Source organism: Ictalurus furcatus, chromosome 23 (genome assembly GCF_023375685.1).
Source record: "Ictalurus furcatus strain D&B chromosome 23, Billie_1.0, whole genome shotgun sequence".
In the NCBI taxonomy this organism is placed as follows: domain Eukaryota; kingdom Metazoa; phylum Chordata; class Actinopteri; order Siluriformes; family Ictaluridae; genus Ictalurus; species Ictalurus furcatus.
The window spans coordinates 16,410,997-16,427,497 of NC_071277.1; the positions used below are offsets into that span (position 1 = coordinate 16,410,997).

The following is a 16,501-nucleotide window of genomic DNA, read 5'->3' on the forward strand; positions in this document are numbered from 1 at the left end:
CATTGTTAACAATACCAGTGGATAATAATTCCACAACACCTAGCCCTGACTGCCTCCCTCACGGTTCACCGGTGCTGTGTGCAGCTTTCACACCGCCAACAACACTCAAACCTGCTCCAGCTCGACCTCAGCTTTGAGGCCCGACCCCCACTGCACTTTGTCCCAGTCCTTTTTCACACACCCCAGCCTCTTCTTCACGTTAATAAATCCTGCTTACCTTCAGTCATTTGGGTCCCCCAGTCTCTGTGTCCATAACGGAATTATGTTACAATGATGGAAAAAATAAAATAATATTGTTTTCCTGTCTGGAATACACTCAATATACCATCCATCCATACTCCATACATATACTCAATACCATCCATCCATCTTCTACCGCTTACTCCTTTTCAGGGTCACGGGGAACCTGGAGCCTATCCCAGGGAGCATCAGGCACAAGGCGGGGTACACCCTGGACAGGGTGCCAATCCATCGCAGGGCACACAATCACACACACTCACACACCCATTCATACACTACGGACACGCCAATCAGCCTACCATGCATGTCTTTGGACTGGGGGAGGAAACCGGAGTACCCAGAGGAAACCCCCGCAGCACGGGGAGAACATGGAAACTCTACACACAAGGCTCAGTAAAATAAATCTAATATAATACTTTTTATTGTTGTTTTTTAAAAATGTCCATTGCAGTGGATGGTTGGTCTTAACAGTTGTAAAGTAATGCTATAAAAACAGAATTTGTTTTTTTTTCCCCATTTATTGAATATAAATTTGGACCATAAACTAAAAGTGCTATGCATGATGTCCAAATGTTTATGTGCACCTATCAACAAGAAAAAAAAAAAAAAAAATCATGTTTAAGAGTTAACCAAGGAGAACAACCTGTCACTAATTGATCCAATTTCCATTAGATTTTTAGATTACTAATTTCAAGATTGGATTTCAACATGAAAAGTGCACTTAAAGACTGGCTTCATCTCTTGTGTAATTCTAGTTCCTGCAGCTCCAGACAAGCATGCGTACTGTTTCTCTAGTCCCAGAGACCCTAGCACTACCAGGAGCAAGAGGGTGTTGAACAAGGATTAATACACTGCAGAGCATATGAACACAAAAGCAAGCATTTACACAAAAGAGCCTGCACAACTGGTGAGGGATAGTGTATGACTGGAGAGTTTATTGGGAGAACAAGAAGAGGAGATGTCGGGAATATCATATCTGAACAGCTAAAGAAAGCTAGGGTATTTGTTTGAATAATAATAACAATAATAAAGATTATTTATATAGCAAATTTCATAGTTAAAATGATAGTATGAAGTAAAAACAGAAATGAATCAAAAAGCAAAAATAAAATATCAAAATAGGTAAATAATAATAATAAAATAATAGTGTCAAAGAAGAAAATCAACAATATGAAATCAACAGTGTAAAATATAAAAAATACAGTATGAAACAGTTTGTAACAATATAATAGTACAGTATTACATTGCAAGTACAGTTATTAGTAACTAATTAGTAGGCATGTAAAAGTTGTAGTAAACATAAGGCAAATAATAAAAGCTATTTAAAAAAAAGGGCGGGGGGGGGGGATAATCCACCATGCCCCCTGCAAAGCACAATGATAAGTGCAAATGAATGTTTCTCTTATTGACTTATGTCCAACTGCAGGTTGTTTTATAACTGTTTGAAAACAGTTGCTGCTTCTTTCGCAAGTTCTGACTTGCAAAGTAGGTAAGAATTTTGACTTGCAAAAGTAGGTGAGTTTCTGCACATTGTAATTTAGAAATAAACTGGTACTACTGATGTTCAGCTACTTTTTGCGTATTTTAAACAATTTAAAATGAGAATTTTTATAACATTTATGATAAAAAATGAGCAACCTTTTAAAGGGGAATAGTATATTACATACACTATGGTATAATACAATTAAAAAGAAGAATTACATTTTTTTAATTGATCATTTTACGAAGTGGGATTTCATTTGTGTTCCTCATCCCAGGGGAATGTGATGTCAGTTCCCTTTAGTTCTTCAAAAATGGCCGCATTGAATTTCGACTCCAATTCTGAGCGGAAATGATTCTTCCAATCTCCAACAATTCCTTAGAAACAGCAGAAATCAAGAATTAGACATTCCAGTACTTGCAGTGACAAGAAAATACATTGGCAGTAACATTTTAATCTCTACCTTTTCTGAGAAAAGGAGACTTCTGGGCATCCATTACTGTCTGTGGCACCAGTGTATAGTTGGACATTTTGTTTTGCGTCATGGTTTTGAACTCGCAGTGTTCAGTCACACGTTTCAGAGTGTCTTTGCTCAGGTGCTTACCAAGAAAGAATGAAATCCGTTCAAGAACTCCATGCAGATCCTGCCAGTTGAGGTCAAAGAAGATCAGAGTCAAAGTCAAAGAGTAACAGATTTCCTTATGGGTGTATCACATTATTTAGTAAGTAATAAAACATGAGTTCTCTTAAAAAATGGCAGCCTGTTTACCAAGAAACTGTTGCAGCAAAACAACACCTTCTGTCCTTTGGCTTTCCCATGGTGGGAAGAAATTAAAGGAACAGAATTTCCTCTTACAATTACCTCTTACCCCAATTACCTCCCTAATTTGTTCTTAGTCAGCTCTCCTCTATCATACACCAGTTATGAACTGGGAAGATGAAGACTAACGCCTGCTTCCTTTGAGACATGTGAAGCCAGTCAACAGCACTGCAAACTGCAGACTCACAGGCAATACAACACTCTCAGAGGAAAACTCCCTGTTCAATCTTCTGCATACATGAACTCACAAGCACTCACAGCTGGCTAGTGTTGCTGTGATTGACACGAGCGGGCAAGCGAGCAAGAGAGAGAGCGAGAGCGAGAGAGTATGACAAAGAGAGCACAACCACAACTCGTGGGCTCTAGACAACATGGAGGATATCAGTTTCTTACTAGAAATGCTCCAGATGAATTACATGAACAGCCCAATGTAGGCTAGATATCAACTTTTGACCTTGTAGTATACAATCTTTCTTCATTTAATTTTCTCTAATTCCATAGGATCAGCTGGATGGAAACACCTTACCTGAATCATCTCCTCATACGTGATGTAAAGAATTCTGTCTCCTAAATCTGTGTTTCTCCAGCTCTTCACATGATCTGTCCACTTTCCGAAAAGCACTGAGCAAACGATATCACATCATACCAGTGTTCTACAGATAAGACCAACACCATGATAACATCGCATTCAATAGATCAGTTTGTTTCTCTCACCGTTCCCAGATAGGAATTTGTCTGTAAATTCTTCAAAGGTTCCTGGGTCATGCAGAAAACTGGCCATCTGGTGAAAATGAAAGGAGGAAACCAGGACATCTTTTGGGTTTCTGGAAACATAAATGACCTAGGGGTAAAAGTAAAGATATTAGAGATGCGGGAATGTACAGTTTACACACCCCTGTTAAAAACGAAAAACCAAGATAAATCATGTCAGAGCTTTTACCCACCTTTAATATGACATAGCAACCAATAAAAAAAATAAGAGAAGTGGCGTAAGGGCGGGACAAAGAAAAAAAAACCCTTATAACCTGGTTGCACAAGTGAGCACACACTTTTATACTGAGTCATATGACTATGCTCAGAATTAACCAATCAAATTCAAATTTATGTTCAAAAGTAATGATCATACACCTGCCATCAATGAAGTGATTCTGATTAACACCAAATAAAGATCAGCTGTATCTGTATGATTTCCTTGACATCTTATTGGTTGCATCCAACTGAGCTTACAAATCATGTACAGGATCTCATTATTGAAAGGTATCAATCAGGAGAGGGCTACAAAAGAATTTCCAAAACATCAGATGTACCACAGAACACTGTGAAGGTGGAGAAAATGGGACACCAGAGTGACAAGTACAGGACATCCCTCCAAAACAGACGAAAGAACGAAAGAAAACAGGTAATCAGGGATGCTGCTAAGAGACCTACGGTAACATGAAAGGAGCTGCAGGAATATCTGGCAAGTACTGGTCACTCCCTGCATGTGACAACAATCTCTCATATTCTTCACATGTGTGGACTATGAGGTAGAGTGGTTAGACAGGAACCCTTATGTCATAGGAAAAATTAAATAAAATGAAAAAACATCCAAGCTTATATACATCACCCCAAACCATGTGGCAAAATGTGTCATGTTCTGATGAGGCCAAGGTAGAACTTTTTGGGAATAATTCTAAAAAATCACCTGGCCAATACCAACCCTACAGTGAAGCATGGTGGTGGCAGCATCATGCTGTGGGGATGTTTTTCAGTGGCAGGAACTGGGAGACTAGTCAGGATCAGGATCATTCATTCATTTTTTCATATATATATATAAATATATTTTTTTTTACCTTGGCCTTAGAAGAGAAGAAGGAGGAAGGCATTAGGCGATAATGCATATGGGTAACGAAGGCTCGTGGAGCACTCAGCTTGTCTATGACTTGAGCGATACGTGACTCCTCAAGCCATGGCACTCTGTCCCAGTTTGGGATGGTCAGTACTGGAGTAAAATCCCCTCCATTCAGGAGCAGGGGAAGAATTTCTTGCATCCATGTTGTACCTGAAAAAGATCGTTCACCTTGAGTACTGTTCAAGCATATTTGGTGAAAATTGGATTTCTTATCAAAAAAATATTTTTATGAAACATTTGTGCATTCATGCTGCATAATGCTAAGTTGTAATCACCATTTCCTGACTGGGTATGACCCCAGTCTTAATGGGGTAATTTCATAAAAGGAAAAAGGAGCGAATTTGTTATATAAATCTTGCCAGACGATAGCATAGAGCTTCCAGCAAATAGCTTAGTGCCGTCTTTGTTAATTAAGCTATTCTGATATTGGTGCAAATATTCAGGGCATAACATGGCTCTTAAGGAAAGTTAAGGAAAATATACAGCAGTTCTGCTAGAAACAGTGTTAATAGCGCTTCATTTTGGGCATCATTTTAATTTTGTAATATTTTGGAATGTGAATTTGCATAGAATCATGCATCTGAAATCATTTATTTATTTGTGAGCCATTCCAGCCACTTGCCTAACTCTTAAAAATTAAACTTCATATTTTTAAAAAATCTTTTTTCAACACTGAATCTAAGAACACACATATTTCACTGTTCAAAATGTATACTGGTCATGTATTCTCAGCTAACTTTATTTATTTAAAGAAATGGTTGGTTGCATGCTTAAATAATTGATATTTGTCACTAAAAAATAATAATAATTACTATATATGCACACAAGGTGTATTTTTTTAATGCCAAGCCATTTTTTAATTTTAAAGGAGACCAAAATCTCAAGTTTATCTTTTTTTTTCTTTAATCATGTAATAAATTAAACTATTTGATAAATGATGGACATAACACAATTGAGAAACGCAGTGGTTTAACTGTATTTTTTAGAGAAAAACTATTTAATAACAGGAATGAACGTTGTGTAACAGGAATGTGTATCGGGGTGTGTGTGTGTGTGTGTGTGTCCTCAAACTAGTACCAAAGAATGTCTTGGCAGACTGGCTATAAAAACCCCAATCTTTGCATTCAACGGACCTCAACATGTGTTTCACATGTATGTGTGATGACACCAGGTTACAGATCATCATCGTACTTCAGCACACACCGTTTGCCAACAGCTTCACGATTTTCCCACTGAACTTCTGTCACTGTGAGAGCCATGGGAGCTATCGCATGAATGTTGAAATTGAAATGCTTTGCATTAAAGCGCCCTCCGTGCAGATTTTGTGTTGTCGTGCACAAGCAGCTGACGTCCCTGTATATCAGCTCTCCATGGGCTAGGGACACTACCCGATGGATCCTCATAATGGACAGAACTGGTGGCACATCATTGGGCATCTCAGAAACTGCTTTATTAACTGCTTCTTCACTGACAAAAAAACAACTTGATTTTTTCTTGCAACACAGCGAACAGCATCAGGAATGTCTCTTCCTTGGCTGACTAGACTGTCAGACCTCCTCTTCAGGGCCCTTCCCGTGGCTTGCTTCAAAAGTGAATCCTCACCTGAACAGCTCAGTACAAAACAAGAAAAAATTACCTTGTCGTTTGTACCGAGTTCAAGTGCCATCGCTGTAAAAACGGATAGTGGAGACCTCCGGATGTGCATTCTGCACATAATCAAGCACTGGTGACGAGTGCTGTCAGACAAGTGCTGGTGGGCTTTATTCTTGAGGGTGATACTGTGCAGAAGGACATCGGGCGATGATGTTGCATGCACATAAAGCACATCCATGTGCAGTGTTGCCTGCTGAAGTGATGCTCAGAAGTGGACTGCATGCATTTCTGTGCTATACTTGCCAAGGTATTTTTCAGAAAAGTCAACATGAATTAAGCATTCGTGTGCTTTTAGGCTTTGTCTCAATGCCCTGTAGTGAGTAAACTGATTGCTGATGTTAAAAGTCTGTCTCTTAAACCTGTGCAGCAGCAGGTTTAGCAGGTCTTCTTGAGTGGTCTGGAATTCTTTTTTTTTTTTTAATTGGACTGAGTTTTTAGCATAGAATTAGCAAATACATGAAATATAGCCACATGGCATACATGCTAATAGCATGAGGATACTGAGCAAATTCTAGTCATTTCCCAAAAATTAGTTGATACGTTTCATAGCATTGTTTCTATGTCTCAATTCTGAAGGTCTCGAGTTTGTGTCACGACGTACCAGTACCAAACCGATTTGTGTCTGTGACCTGCTCCAATTGACATTTGTCATTCTTCATCAATATTCCTTGTGTATATATACACTATGCTTTCTGTATCATTAAACCAAGGCAACGATGGCATCGGTGTGACTTCTTCCTGTGCCCAGACGAGAGGAAAGCAGCCAGAGCAGGGTTCAAATTTTGGTTTGGACTGCTATCAGACAAAGAATTTAACATTAGTATTTATAAAATAAACAAATAACATCTAACAAATTATTTAGGTAACAGGACAGTACGTTGAGATTGACCTTCTTGAGAGAACTTATGTTTGGTCTTCCCATTGCCTTCAGAAGATCCACATGATGCAACTTCCTGTTGAAAATGTGTCTTGTGGACAGTTGCAAGTTTTCCAGAGGGGGTAATGTGTTAGGGTAACAGAACTGAGTGAAAACCTGGGGACATGACTAAAAAGTGTATTTTATCTAAATATTATGGATTTCTCATGAAAAAAAAAATGTTTTTAAAAAAGTTTTTCTGGATATAAAGTCACACAACAATGCAAAAAAAAAAAAAGTAAAGTTTTCTGAAGGATTTTAATCATTATATTTCATGGTAAAGTGTGGAGACTGAGAGTGGGTACATGCAACAAAAGCTATTTATTTTTTTTAGGTGTTCTAAGTAGTTTTTAAATCATACATTTTAAATTTGCAGTTAGCCTAGTGTGCAATACACTTTGCTTAATAATAAAATGTATTTTAGAGTTAATTGTCATGCATTTTTATACATATAATATCCTGGGGACACAAAGGTCACCCATTGGATGGAATGGCTCTTGTTTAATTATTTGTTTGTTTGTTTGTTTGTTTGTTTAAACACTACTTTTGAGCCATGGTAGTGAGAATGAGATTTAAAAGAAGAAGAAGAAGAAGAAGAAGAAGAAGAAGAGAAGAAAAGAAAAGAAAAGAAAAGGTGGTCACCTACCAGATTTGGGATATGTAACTACAACCACGTCATCATCCTGCGCTTGAAACGACTCAAAATATTTCAGACTGTCGTCGGTGTGTACAATCTTTGGGAGAAGAAGTCCGTGATAAAACAAATACAAGTCGCTGTTGGTCATTCTGACTGGGAGAATTAGTCAAATGAGTTGGAGGGACTAGTCACAGGTGATATCCCTAGTTTGGCTACTCGACAGTCAAGTCCTCCAGTAAGGCGTTTCTGTGTCACGTGACTGAATCACTGCACTACAAATCTCAGCATTCATCACACCCCGATGAGATCAGATTTATGTACGTGGGTTTGTTAAATAATGCTGCTGGTGGACGTGTGTAGAAATTATAATCGATTAGACAGCGGTCTCCATGACGTGTATGTATGGTTATCACCTCAGTGATTGTTTTTGACCTTACTATAAGCGCTTGATGTAAGCGTTTGAGCGTTAGTAGGTCACATGACCAATGTGTCATGTACGTCGCTTTATCTGTTCTAATAACTTACCTAAATCCCTAAAAGTCGTTTTAAATGTCGGTGATATTTTATTGTTCTGCGTTTTTAAGGCGGTCTGTATTTGATTTTTCTTTCGGTAGGAGACGAAAGTCTTTATACTGAAAACACACGCGCGCGCGCGCACACACACAAGCCACGTTTTCCTAGAGTGTAGTGGAGTCTTCACTATGCACAGCTGAGGGTTAAGATAAATGCTTGTATTACTGGTAATCTGTGGGACAGCAAACCAAACCCAAGCGAAGCTGTTTGATCCATTTACCTTTTTGTCTTTTATACACTGACTACTTCTAATGGTCAATAATATAGGCCAGTGGTTTTCAAAGTGGGGGTGACAGAAAAATCACAAATAACACCTTTATATATGAAAATTTTCTTCAGCGTATCTGGGTGTTTTCCAGACTGCTTGAGAGAGTAGAATGAAGAATGGCAGTTTTTTGTATTTGGTTGCTTAATACAGCGCTACCCCAATGAAGTAGGTTGTTTGTGTAAATAAGCTATTTCTGTAAGAGAACCAAGCACTAAAAGTGCATATACAATAACTGTCAAAATTTCTCTCTACAGGCACCAAAGAGCTATAATTAACCACTCTTGCCAGGTTTCAGCAAAATTTCCATCCCAACTATATCTCACATCCACACAAAAGACTTTGAAAAGATGCATTTCTGATGTACATAAATTATCCACGGCATAGTACCTAAAAAAAGTGCAAGTTTTGCGTTTTTGTAAAAAGCAGTACACCATTTATTCGTTTTCAGTGACCACTTTATTGTGGTCAGGATGGCGGTGGAGCCGGAGCCTATCCCGGGAACACTGGGTATGAGATGGGATGGGATGCCAGTCCATTACAGCGCACCACACACCACACACTCCACCATACCTAGGGGCAATTTAGCCTCACCTACCAGCACAGGGAGAAAACCCGAGATCCAGAAAGAAACCCACTCAGACACTGGGAGAACATTCACAAAAACACCACACTGACAGTAATCCAAGCTCAGGATCGCAGGACCATGCAGCTGTAGGTTATTATATTAACAAAAATGAATCAACTGATCTCAGGTTATTTCTGTATATTTTAATTCATTATAAAGACAAATAGAAAAAATACAACAGACATCATCAATATCGCCTCGCTGGCCACTTCGACAGACAAAACATCTAATATGGAGTTTTCTTACAAAACACCCGAATGTGTGGCGACATAAGAAAAGCCTCAGTTGCTGTGAACCAGCGTGATGAAAAGGAAGAGGGAGCAGAGGGAGATGGCACCAGTTAACACCGCTTTCACTAACAGAGCCGTCCAGCTGCCCAGGAGAAACACGTGAACAAACAACCTAGGCACAGGGAGAGAAAGAACAAATGTGGGTAGTGCCATGCACTTCACATTATTCGGAACCTCTATCCGCTTGTTAAGTCGTGACGTAACGAGCTTCCGATAAAACTCTTTCCGGGTCCAAGCTTCTACTGCGTTGGCCGATGCTCTCATATTTTCAACACACTTCAGCGCTGTGTTCCTTGTTGAGTGAATATATCCGAGTTCATAAAACTATAAAGCTTAGGGTCATGATTTTTCAGTAGTACTAACACGATTCATCTTCACATAATACAATGGCTTTAAACCACATAACGTTAAGCAAATAATTCAAACCACGCAACAACATTAGCATTTCTTCTCAGACACTCATTGGCTGTAATTTTGTCCATTTTCGATGTCTTCGCCCTCTACCACACGCACTCCACTTCGGTGCAGGACACATTATTCTCCAACAAAATTAATGAAGCTGCCATATGATGACATTTGATGGCACTTGTCTCTGCTGATTGGGCACTCGTAGGTGCTAACATTTCTAAAATACATTGCCCGTGATGTGTTTATATTAGCCGAACGATACATCAGTAGCTAGCCAGGGGGTGGCAGATCATTATACGTCAACTAGCCTAACTTCACTATCCATCCAAAACCTGGCTGGTACATATTTAGTTTTTCATCTTCATTATGTTACAGCAGTCCTGTACGTTGTTGCTTATTTTTAGGAATACTTCAACCAGATCATGACACATCTTTAAATGTCAACTTTTGTTGTTTGAATTTGGGATCTGAAGGAGTGTTTGGACCTGGAAATAGCTTTACATCCCCTATGACGTCAGACCTAATAAGTAGATATACATACAGGTGGACCAGCAACTACTAATTGGTAAAACAAATCACTGCAGTGATTTTTTTTAACAAACAAATTTTGAAAAATCAACGAATAGCCCAAAATTCTAGGATCGTTATTGGATCAAAACCTGAAAAAGTGGGATCGGGACATTCCTACTCTATCCTCAAAAGTGCATGATCCCTTTAAGGCAATATGATGCCACCCTATTTTATTGCAGTTACTTATTACCATGAAACTAATATAAAATCAGCACAATACATGCAAAACAAACTTGTTTTAAAATTACTACATTCAAATCATTTCGTTATTTAAAAAAAAAAAACCTTTCCGTATATGCGGGGCGAGGATGAATCTGAGAGCAGAATGTATTGTCAAATTAATGGCATATTGTGCACGGTTCATCTGAAATGCGAAATACTCACTCCATTAAAAATGCCTTGTACACACAGAGCCCCAGCAGCACAGTCACTGGCAAGCGGAAACTTTTCGGCAGGTCGTACCGCGTGAACATCCATACTACTGCAGCCATGGCGATGTAATGAACCTACACCGAAAATGAGACAGACTGCTGTTACAATACTTACAGTCTCTCTCTCTCACACACACACACACACACACACACACAGAATACACAGCAAACCAAAAACATGGTATAGCAGTACAACAGAAGTGGACACTGGGTTTTTAAAGTAATAATTCTCAGGCTACGAGTATGTCAGGTTATATTACCTTCCTACAATATTACCAAACACAATGGTTTACCCAAGTCAGCTTTCCACTTCACATTACTACGCTAAAAGCTAAAGTAAATACACTTCCTCTTACCAAACTGATGTTGGAATCGAAGCTCATCTGGATGTATTTCCAATCAAACTCAATCCCTCGAGCCCCGACCCATAAAGGAATACACCTGTTGAAGTACATTAACATGACTAGAGTTTTACTACAAACTAGCTATTCTCCACATTCATTTTTTTATATATATTATTTTTTAAATAAATAAATAAATAAATAAGTGAAATGTGTCCGATTATATAATGAACTTAAAAGGTAAGCTACATTTAACTAAAATTGAACTAAACCACACAAAAGGAATCTACAGTGAAAAAACAAATGCAGCTCAGTCCATTAGGATGAATTGCTATGAATTAAGAAAGTAATACTATTTTGCAGAAAGGGTATTTGAAATATAGCAGCCTCTCCCTGGTAAGCATAATGAAAGAAATTAATATTCTGTTATCAGTCCACCAATAATTATCGGTGGCCCGATAATTAATTTCCTTCACTTACGGATAATTTACTCTATACTCCTAATATTTGTTTGAAGTCATAAGGTGTCTTTATTGAAGACAGCTTCAAGAAATCGAATACATCCATAAATATTAAGTCGAATGGACGGGATAATAAGAAGAACCATATCTCCCTGTAGTTCTCGCCTGGTTTCCCACTGAAGCTAAACAGGGCTGAGCCTGGCCAGTACCTGGATGGGAGACCTCCTGGGGAAAACTAAGGTTGCTGCTGGAAGTGGTATTAGTGAGGCCAGCAGGGGGTGCTCACCCTGTGGTCTGTGTGGAGTATTACAGTATAGTGACGGGGAGATTATACTGTAAAAACAGCACCGTATTGCGGATGAGACGTTAAACCGAGCTCCTGACTCTCTGTGGTCGTTAAAAATCCCAGGATACTTCTTGTAAAAGAGTAGGGGTGTAACCCCGGTGTCCTGGTGAAATACCCCTATTGGTCCTTCTCTATCATGGCCCCCAATAATCTCCATCTCTGAATTGGCTACATCACTCGCTCCTCTCTACTAATAGCTGGTGTGTGGTGGGCGTTCTGGCGCACTGTGGCTGCCGTCGTATCATCAGAGACCCCCCCACCCCCACTATGTAAAGTGTTTTGATTGTCTAGAAAAGAGCTATATAAATAACTGTAACTAACATGACGGACAATATTACATATTAGCATGGTTGCCAGCTACTAACATCAAAAGTATTATCATGTTCGCTAACATTTCAGAGGTTTAGGGATACAGACGTCGTTAGCTAACTTTACTTGTTTGAACATGTTCCTTGGTTCCATTGTGTTATTTGACATCTTTTGCATTCGTGACTCGTGTGCTTTTCCTTGCTTACTTGAAGCAGATTTAGTAGTTTTTAAATAAAATAAAAATACTTTTGCACTTGAGTAAAGCACTCGAGTTAAGTAACTTGAGTAATGAATTGGAAGCCGTACTTTATATTTGGCCAGAGTGTTCTTTTAAATGAGTGATTACTTTTGTGAAGAATGCATGTTGTTTACCACCTCTGTATATTTTCTGTATTGTTGCGCTGATGTGGACTTTGCTGTGTGTGTGTGTGTGTGTGTGTCATACCTCGACATAACCAGTTCGGCTGTGGCCCAGCCCATGGCAGCGACCATTATTTTGTACTCTCCCTTCCCGGCGTTTCTGGACATGACGAGGTGAAGCCCTAACAGATCTGCCATGTCCACTGTGGCCTTCATGAATTCCTGCAGGTCAGGACATAAAACATTAAACAGATGAAATGACGGTGCAACCTCTTTATTAAACACGGACCTGTCTGATTTCTAATTAAATCCATCATGTATCAATCAAAAATGTGTAAGCAGTGTAGTAGTGCTCCCACACACCACAGCAGGATTCGATCAGACAGCTTGCACTGTTTCAACAGATGGAACGAGACAGACTTAATGTATAAATACGGCTGAGATCAGAATTGGGTTGAAGTGAAATTTACATAACAAGATCATTCTGTAACTGTTTGCTTCATTTCAATTTCAACGGTTTCATCAATGACTACACAGCCATGTAGCTACAGACTGTGAGGAACTGTTTCATGCACACAACAGTAATGCCAAATATAATGAAACACTATAATTAACAGTAGATTCTCAGTGTCCACTGGGAAAAAAACAAAAAAAACCCCACCAAGACAGTCCATACAGGATTTCATGGAGTATTATTTTAACTGTTAGTAACACATGTAAATGTAACCAAATCTACACGAACATTTCTTAAGTGAAACTGTAGCAAGTGGCTTACCCCGACAAAGTCATATACACCAGCACCGCCTTCCCAGGTAGGAAAAAATGTAGCAAGGAACAGCATCTGTAGGCCACAAAACAAAATGCTGCTGAGCATAATGTCACAAGTCGTAAGGTTGTTTAAGATGCAAATTCACTCGTTATGTTGATGAGATCCAAGATAACGCCTCACTTTGCATAGTTGCACAAAGAGGTAAGTGGCCCCTGCTTGGACACATCTCCAGAATGCATTGTATTCTGATCTGAAACAGCAGTGACAGCAGATTATATCAATTTGACCAACAAAACAGTTTTTTCTAGAACAGTGTAACAGGACAGTATCGATGCTTTTAGTGCCATGTTACTATGAAACAGACAACCTTTACTGAATATTCGTAAGTTAATCATACATGACGAATCTCAAACACACAGGCTCTCAGATGCTATATATATACATATACATATACATATATATATATATATATATATAAAATACCAGTGCCGTCCACTAATATTGGCACACTTGGTAAATACGAGCAAAGAACGCTCTGAAAAATTGTCTTCATTGTTTAACTTTTTGATCTTTTGTTCAAAAAATTCACAAAAATACTCTGCTCTCATGGATATCATACAATTGCAAACAAAACACAGGTTTTTCAAAAAAATATATATCTTCGTTAAATATAGGTGTGCTACAATTATTAGCTTCTTTTTAGTCAATACTTTGTGCTACATCAATTTGCCAAGATTACAGCTCTGAGCCTTCTACTTGAATACTTGATGAGGTTGGAGAATACATGGCGAGGGATCTGAGACCGTTCCTCCATACAGAACCTCTCCAGATCCTTCACGTTCCGAGGTCCACACTAGTGGACTCTCCTCTTCAGTTCACCACACAGGTTTTCTATGGGGTTCAAGTCAGAGGACTGGGATGGTCATGGCAGGACCTTGATTTTATGGTCAGTAAATTATTTTTGTGTTGATTTTGATGTATGTTTAGGATCATTGTCCTGCTGGAAGATCCAACCACGACCACTATCGGTCGACCTCTAAATGCTAACACATTACTACAATACTGAATACTATTAAGTCACACTTTAAAGGCTCTTTGGGAAGCTTATTGGAAGCTACTGTAAGAGGATTGAGAGCCACTGCAGCACCACAGGCAGTAATGTCAGGCTGAGTAACATACACTTACAAAGAAGATACTTTACACTTACAATCCACTGCACTTGTATGTTATGAAGTAGGGAAAATAAGCCAGGGCAAAACAATTCCCGAAATGAAAAAGCGTCATTTCTCAAGAAGTAACTATAAAATAATAATGAAACACCTCCTGGACCTGTCAAAAGAGAGAGACAGAAATAAAAGAGCAGAAAAACAGAGTCAGTGCTAGGTCATAATTATGAGCAACAGTATTATCTCTTTTCAGTTGTATCTCAAAATAAAGTATTTAATCCCAAAAAGGACATTAAAGCTTGTATAGAGCTCTGTGTAGGGATCAGGAGTTGTTGTTTCACACCCTATGTAGTTCACTTTTATATAGGGAACATGGAGCCATTTGGGATTCAGCTCACGCGCACAAGCTAGAGGACTTCTAGCTGCATGGCTAACAGCTAGCGGCTCACACAGCAAATCAAAATGACACTTTTTATATTGACAAACATCTCCTAAATAACTTAATAAATGTGTTTCATGAATGACATTCAAACCTTAATACATTTAATACGTTACCGAATGACCGCTGAGGTTTCTTTATGAAATGTCTTCTGGTAGAGACGGGTTTCTCATTGAAAAGATCCCGGACTTCAACAACACAGCACGAAAAAACGTTCCGGTTTTCCCTGAGGTGGTAGAGCTAATACAATTGCTTAAACAATTATTTATGTATTAAGCTCTACGTTCATATTTTACTTATTTGTACTAGTAAGATTTTTTTTAAAATTGATACGATAAATCGACATTTTAATAATAAATGCATGAATGGCAGAAATAGGCTAATAGAGAGGGCACTGATGATTAAACTAGTCCATCCATCCATCCAACCATCCATCTTCTATACCGCTTAATCTTTTCAGGGTCATGGGGAAACCTGGAGCCTATCCTAGGGAGCATGGGGCACGAGGCGGGGTACACCCTGGACAGGGTGCCAATCCATCGCAGGGCACAATCACATACACATTCACACACCCATTCATACACTACGGACACTTTAGACTTTATGCCAATCAGCCTACCATGCATGTCTTTGGACTGGGGGAGACAACCGGAGTACCCGGAGGAAACCCCAGCAGCACGGGGAGAACATGCAAACGCCGCGCACACACAGGGCCACGGTGGGAATCGAACCCCCGACCCTGGAGATTAAACTAGTATTTAATACTAATTAGTTAACTATTAATTAACTAATTAATACTAGTCAGTTCATCGCTTTTAGGTGATTCCGATCAATTGGCTCGGCTCAACAATAAGAGCCGACTCTTTAACTAAAAATAACATTATAACATTAACATTAATAAATAGCATTACTTTGCATTGTTTTATAAAACTCTATTTCCATAATTGTTAAATCAGCAAGCCACAAATCTGTGCATTGACAGATACGATCAAATCGCTGCACGTGTGAACTTGGCTTAAAGATACATTCACACATACAGTGATTTTATCACTGCAAAGGTACTTTGACATGTACGGCGACAAAATGACCAGAGACCATTCATTTCAATGAGAGCTGACAACTTCCTACGACATGAGCGACAGTCGGACATTTGATTGCTTTATTCAATTTCCGTAGTATTTCTTACTTGAATATTACTGATAGACCTACCTGAGAAAACGTATCATTATCGTGAAATATGATTGGAGTCATATCGCCCAGCCCTAAACGTTAGCATTTGGTGATTCCAGTCTTGAATTTCACATAATATGTGAAATGTACTTATTAATGTTCTAAATATCATAAACTCTGCTGATAGGGGATTTTTTTTTTTTCATTTTAGGAATTAAAATAAAAAAACCTTGGAAGAACAAAGCTGTGTTCAGAAATGAGTCTGTTGTGATTCATAGACAGATTAAAAGCAGTAATAAAGCATGAAGCTTGTTGTTATGACATGACTCTACTCTGTA

At 38.8% G+C, this 16,501-nt stretch overlaps 2 protein-coding genes across 2 annotated transcripts; both read right to left on the minus strand.

Annotated features, from left to right (window-relative positions):
- Positions 1-1,155: 1,155 nt before the first annotated feature.
- LOC128599756 (sulfotransferase 2B1-like) lies at positions 1,156-8,151 on the minus strand. The gene is made up of 6 exons (XM_053611689.1): positions 7,647-8,151; positions 4,373-4,581; positions 3,255-3,381; positions 3,067-3,161; positions 2,184-2,364; positions 1,156-2,097 (listed from the first exon to the last, which is right to left on the minus strand). Exons 1-6 carry the CDS (start codon positions 7,783-7,785, stop codon positions 1,976-1,978), a joined length of 873 nt encoding a protein of 290 aa, XP_053467664.1. The 5' UTR covers positions 7,786-8,151; the 3' UTR covers positions 1,156-1,975.
- Positions 8,152-9,226: 1,075 nt separating this feature from the next.
- On the minus strand, positions 9,227-15,191 carry tmem147 (transmembrane protein 147). The gene is made up of 8 exons (XM_053611691.1): positions 15,110-15,191; positions 14,596-14,717; positions 13,569-13,638; positions 13,395-13,460; positions 12,705-12,841; positions 11,159-11,243; positions 10,756-10,877; positions 9,227-9,505 (listed from the first exon to the last, which is right to left on the minus strand). Exons 2-8 carry the CDS (start codon positions 14,670-14,672, stop codon positions 9,385-9,387), a joined length of 678 nt encoding a protein of 225 aa, XP_053467666.1. The 5' UTR covers positions 14,673-14,717; positions 15,110-15,191; the 3' UTR covers positions 9,227-9,384.
- Between the last annotated feature and the right edge of the window lie 1,310 nt (positions 15,192-16,501).